We start from the raw sequence: 5,106 nt of genomic DNA, 5'->3' as shown, positions 1-5,106 counted from the left end.
ACGCCTTATGCTGGCTGTCTTCATTCAAGGATTGGATGGTGAAGTTATTTGGTCGTTGAGCACTACGACTTCAAGAGTCTGCGTTCACTGTTGTCTACAAGGCTGGCTGCTTGTATCAAGACGCCGACTGCCTGTCCCGTTATCCCGTGGACCCACCAGACTCTTCGGCGAACGTTATCATTCCGTGTGTGCTTGCTCTAACTGGCCTGTTCAACATTTCTGCTAAGCAGCGACGTGACCCGATTTTTCACATTATCTACCGCCTTAACTCTACAGCTCCCGATTCATCGTTTTGTGTAATCGTGCTACGCGATGCAGACTTGGTACGTCGTAGTCCGATACCCGATGGTCCTGACGTCTTGCTTGTGATTCCGGCACACCTTCGTTCGGCTCTTCTGGCTCATCTTTACGACGTTCCCGGGGTGGGGCAACTCGGTGTTTCCCGCACCTGTGATCATCCACGCCGTCGGTTCTACTGGCGAGGAATATATGGGTCAGTACGTCGTTACGTGACCTCGTGTGATCTTTCTCAGCGCCGGAGGAAGTCAACACTCCCACCAGCCGGCTGTCTTCAATCACTCGATGTTCCATAGGAACCGTTTCATAGTGTCGGCCTCGACCTGCTTGGTCCGTTCCCTACGTGTGTCCCAGAAATTCGATATATATATATATATATATATATATATATATATATATATATATTGTAACGAGGAGAAATAAGACAAAGAGACAACGCCTTTGCTGCAGGCCGGCTGTTCTTTATCTGCCTCCTCTTCCTCGTCCTCCTTCTCTTCCAGGTATGCGCCGAGCACGATCGCCGCTTTGTCATCATTACACTCGGCCACGCTGCAGCTGGTCTACTCCTGTAAGAAAAACACAAACCAATGTCACGTTTGCCGCCGTATGCAGTTCTTCATCCGCGACACATGCACCGTAAAGTTATTCCGTTTTCTCTTGTCTCTGCGCGTATCAGAAGCTGTGGATCGTACTCGCCAAGTGTTATCTCCCAAGCGCTCAGAAATAATGTAAGGGCCGTCGTACTTTGGGTGCAGTTTGTTTGAAGACGATGGCGCACCTCGCTGTAGCCACACCTCATCACCTACACTGTATTTCGGCGCGGGACGGTGGCGTCGGTCGTAGTATCGCTTTTGTGCCTGTTGAGCATGCACAATCCTCCTACGCGCCTCCACACGGATATCGCGACAAAGTGTCTGGCGTGCAGCGGAACGCCCTACTTTAACGGGAGTGTCCAAACCGAACGTAGCATTCAGTTGCGGGAGCTGACCATAGACAATCTCGTAGGGGCAAATTCCTGTGGAGCTGTGTGCCGCCGTGTTCACTGCGTACGCAGCTGCTTGGAGATGATCATCCCAGTCGGCCTCACCTCGTTTGTGATTCTTACAGTACGGTGCGAGTCTAGCCTGGATAGTCTGGTTCGACCTTTCGGTCAGTCCGTTCGCCTGTGGATGGTATGCCGCCGCGAAGTGATGGTCCACTCCAGCTTGTTGTAGGTAAGTGCGGAGCTCGCGACTGCGAAAGGTGGTCGACCGGTCTGAGATCAACTTGTTAGGAAGACCGTGTCGCCATTCGAAGCGATCTTTCAGGAATCGGATGACATGGCTAGCAGCAAGCGAAGGCACGGCCGCGACCTCTACGAACTTGGACAAGTAGTCCACAGCGAGTATAATGTAACGATTGCCCGCTGTCGTCATTGGAAGAGGCCCGATGTGATCTATGCCCAACGTGTGGAAAATTGTCTCTGGAGGCTTGATCGGCGTAAGAAGTCCATGTCGAGCTCCAGGACGTCGTTTGTGTTGCTGACAAATCTCGCAACTGGCAACGTATGAACGCACGCTTTTATCCATTTTCGGCCACCAAAAACGTTCTTGTGCCTTGCGTAAGGTGGCTCTGTAGCCAACATGGCCTCCCTCGGGAGTGTCATGGATGGCGCGTAGTACGCTCGATCTTAAGGTGTCAGGAATGACCAGGAGATGACACTCGGTGCTTTTATCGGCCCAGTGACGCCGATACAGCGTTCCATTACGTAAGACAAACTTGGCATTGCGTCCCGCATCGCCAATGGAGTCTATAACGGATGCGAGTCTTCCATCGGCTTGCTGAGCCTTGGTCACGTCCTGTTGCGAAAACAGGATCCAGGTTTCTCGATTTCGTGTGGAGAATTCCTCGATCGGATTTCGCGATAAAGCGTCCGCAAGCTGATTTTGTGCTCCAGCACGGTGACGGATGTCGTACGTATAGTCTTGGAGCCGAACAATCCATCGGGCAAACTTGTGCTTGAGGTGCTGCTTCTGGAACATCCACGCAATCGCGGAGTTGTCTGTTACTACCGTGAAGTGTCGGCCAAACAAGTAGTGGCGGAACTTTTCATCCACACTCCATACTACAGCCAAACACTCCAGTTCATTCGAATGATAATGCCGTTCTGCGTCCGATAGTTTACGACTGGCGTAGCAGATGACGTGCCCACGCCCACTCGAGTCACGTTGAAGTAAAACCGCCCCCAGGCCAATCTGACTCGCATCAGTATGGACTTCTGTCATCCAATCTTCATTAAAGTGGCAGAGCACCGGGCTATGTGTAAGCTGGTGTTTGAGGGTTTGGAAGGCGTTATCCTGCAAAGGACCCCACTGAAATTGGGCGTTTTTCTTCAGTAAGTCCGTGAGTGGAGCAGCAGTTGACGCAAAGCTCGGTACAAACTTGCGCAAGTATGACGCCATTCCTAGGAATACCTGGAGCTGTTTTATAGATGTTGGTGCAGGGTATTTGGCAACGGCGTCTATGCGTTCAGGCAAGGGTCGTACGCCATTATGAGATATCTGATAACCAAGATAAGATATTGTCGTCAACCCAAACTGGCACTTCTCGCGGTTAAGTCGAAAGCCGGTGTTGTGTAGCCTCTGCAGAACCGTGTCGAGATTTTGTAGATGTTGTTTTTCTGTTTCCCCGATGACTAGAACGTCATCGAGGTACACGACGCAGGCACGGTCTATCAGTGTGCCTAACACTGTGTTCATGGCACGCTGAAAGGTGCTTGGAGCAGTTCGCAGACCGAACGGCATCCGATTAAACTCGTACAAGCCAGATGGTGTTCGGAAGGCCGTCTTAAACTTATCTTCTTCAGCCACGTTGATCTGCCAATACCCTGCTTTTAAATCTAGCGACGAAAAGAACCTCGCTTTTCGTACGGCGTCAATAGCGTCGTCAATGCGTGGCAGCGGGTACGAGTCTGGTATGGTGTGCTTGTTCAGCTCTCGGTAGTCAACACAGAATCGGAGATTGCCGTCCTTTTTACGGACTAGGACAACAGGTGCTGCCCACGGGCTAGAAGATGGCCTGATTATGCTTGCGGCAAGCATTTCTTGCACCTGCTGGTCAATTAATATCCGCTCTCGTTCGGCATATCTACGTAACGGTATGGACACCGGCGGATGATTGTCGGTAGTAATATGGTGCACTAGCACGCTAGTTCCGGGAAGCTGAGTAGTAGTATCAGCGAAGAGCGATGCGTGCCTCTCGAGTATTGCGGGAAGTGTAAGTGGCGTCGTCAGCTCACCTTGGGATTGCGCCGGAGGCACACTTGGAGCCACAGGATGGAGGTTGACGGTACTTCCTTCCACCGTGAGGCGCACTTCCCCGGAGAGCAGGTAGTCGGCCCCTAAAACCATGTCTGTGGGCAGGTCGTCGAAGACGGGCACCGAGGACAAAAACTTGCTGCCGGCCTCGGTGTTGAGTTGCAGGTTTAGGGCACCGACCGGTAGTACGTCGCCACCGAGACCCCGCAGTGGTGGCTCAGTCCAAGGCTGGAGAGGTTCGGAGGCGTGGCGGCGAAGCAACGCCGTACGTTGAGCTCCGGTATCAACGAGAGCTGTCAGTTCTCCGATGCCGTCGACGCGGACCTTGAGGGTTGGAAGTGGGCGTGATTGATATTGCATCGCTTGAGGTTGGCTTTGTGGGCAGCTTTTATACCCATGCCCGATGCGGCCACACGTATAGCATCCGCGTCTCGGTGAAGCTGACTCCTTTGGGCCAACTGCAGCCGCCCGGCGATGAGACGTGTCCTGCAACTCCATTGCCTGGCGTACGAAAGTGGAGATGTGGACTGGGTGGTTGTAGGCGGACAAGACGGCTGCGTGCGTCGAGTCATGGATCCCGTCGATGATGTACTGCCTGGCTGCGGAGGAGGTCCACTGTATATCGCAAGCTTGTAAAAGGTCCAGCTTGTCGTAGATGTAAGTCGCGACGTCCTCGGTTGCACCTTGCCGGCGTGACCGCATGGTCATGAAACGGTCGTCGTAAGCGCTCGGAAGCGGCGCAAACGCGGATATCAGGGCCGCGCTCCATGTTTGCCATGTAGCGTATGTACTGCCTTGGAAACGATGCCACGCTTGGGCAGATCCTCGCAAACGTCCTTCAGCGACCGACTTCTTAATCGTGTCGCTCCACGAGTATTTAAGGGCAACCGAGTTTATCACGCTTACCCAGTTGGTAGGGTCATCCTTGAATCCATGAAAATATGGAATTTCGTTCTCGTTGAACGATCCAAAAGAGGCGCAGCCAAACCCGGATGTCTTGAGCTCTTGGGCGAACAGAGAGAAGCCTCGAGAAATGGCCTCGCTGCAGTCATGATGCGGTGCCGCCGTGGAGGCTTGGACGCCGTCCGTGATCGGTGGGGAGTTCGAGAGCACTCGTCCACTTCGAAGTGTAGTGGACGCAGGGATATCGGGGTCAGTAGTTCGCGACTGCGCCATTGTAACGAGGAGAAATAAGACAAAGAGACAACGCCTTTGCTGCAGGCCGGCTGTTCTTTATCTGCCTCCTCTTCCTCGTCCTCCTTCTCTTCCAGGTATGCGCCGAGCACGATCGCCGCTTTGTCATCATTACAATATATATATATATATATATATATATATATATATATATATATATATATAATAGACTTTTATTCAGCCACAACTTTCAGGCCAAGCATTTCAACCGCCTGTGCGACCAGTCGACGCTGTTATTCCCTTTCGGTGCCGATCCAGTCGAGCCAGGAGGTGATGGAAAAGGATGGGGGAGGGTAATCTCTGGATTGCTGAGCAGTTG

At 52.5% G+C, this 5,106-nt stretch overlaps 1 protein-coding gene across 1 annotated transcript; it reads right to left on the bottom strand.

The window, feature by feature from the left end:
* Nucleotides 1–683: 683 nt before the first annotated feature.
* Nucleotides 684–4,893, bottom strand: LOC142769250 (uncharacterized). Its single transcript, XM_075872369.1, has 2 exons — nt 3,575–4,893; nt 684–863 (listed from the first exon to the last, which is right to left on the bottom strand). The coding sequence occupies exons 1-2, from the start codon at nt 4,767–4,769 to the stop codon at nt 832–834; spliced, it is 1,227 nt and encodes a 408-aa protein (XP_075728484.1). The 5' UTR covers nt 4,770–4,893; the 3' UTR covers nt 684–831.
* Between the last annotated feature and the right edge of the window lie 213 nt (nt 4,894–5,106).

The sequence above is a fragment of the Rhipicephalus microplus genome, chromosome 1 (assembly GCF_043290135.1).
Source record: "Rhipicephalus microplus isolate Deutch F79 chromosome 1, USDA_Rmic, whole genome shotgun sequence".
Classification (NCBI taxonomy): Eukaryota; Metazoa; Arthropoda; class Arachnida; order Ixodida; family Ixodidae; genus Rhipicephalus; species Rhipicephalus microplus.
The sequence above is the reverse complement of the archived record's forward strand: the minus strand, read 5'-3'. Positions and strand labels throughout refer to the sequence as shown.

Bases quoted from the DNA above. Each gene is read 5' to 3' on its own strand.
- LOC142769250 (XM_075872369.1), bottom strand. From the start codon at position 4,769: ATGGCGCAGTCGCGAACTACTGACCCCGATATCCCTGCGTCCACTACA. The intron at 864-3,574 runs GTGAGCTGACGA...TTTTTCTTACAG, and splicing joins GCCTCCGGCGCAATCCCAAG to GAGTAGACCAGCTGCAGCGT.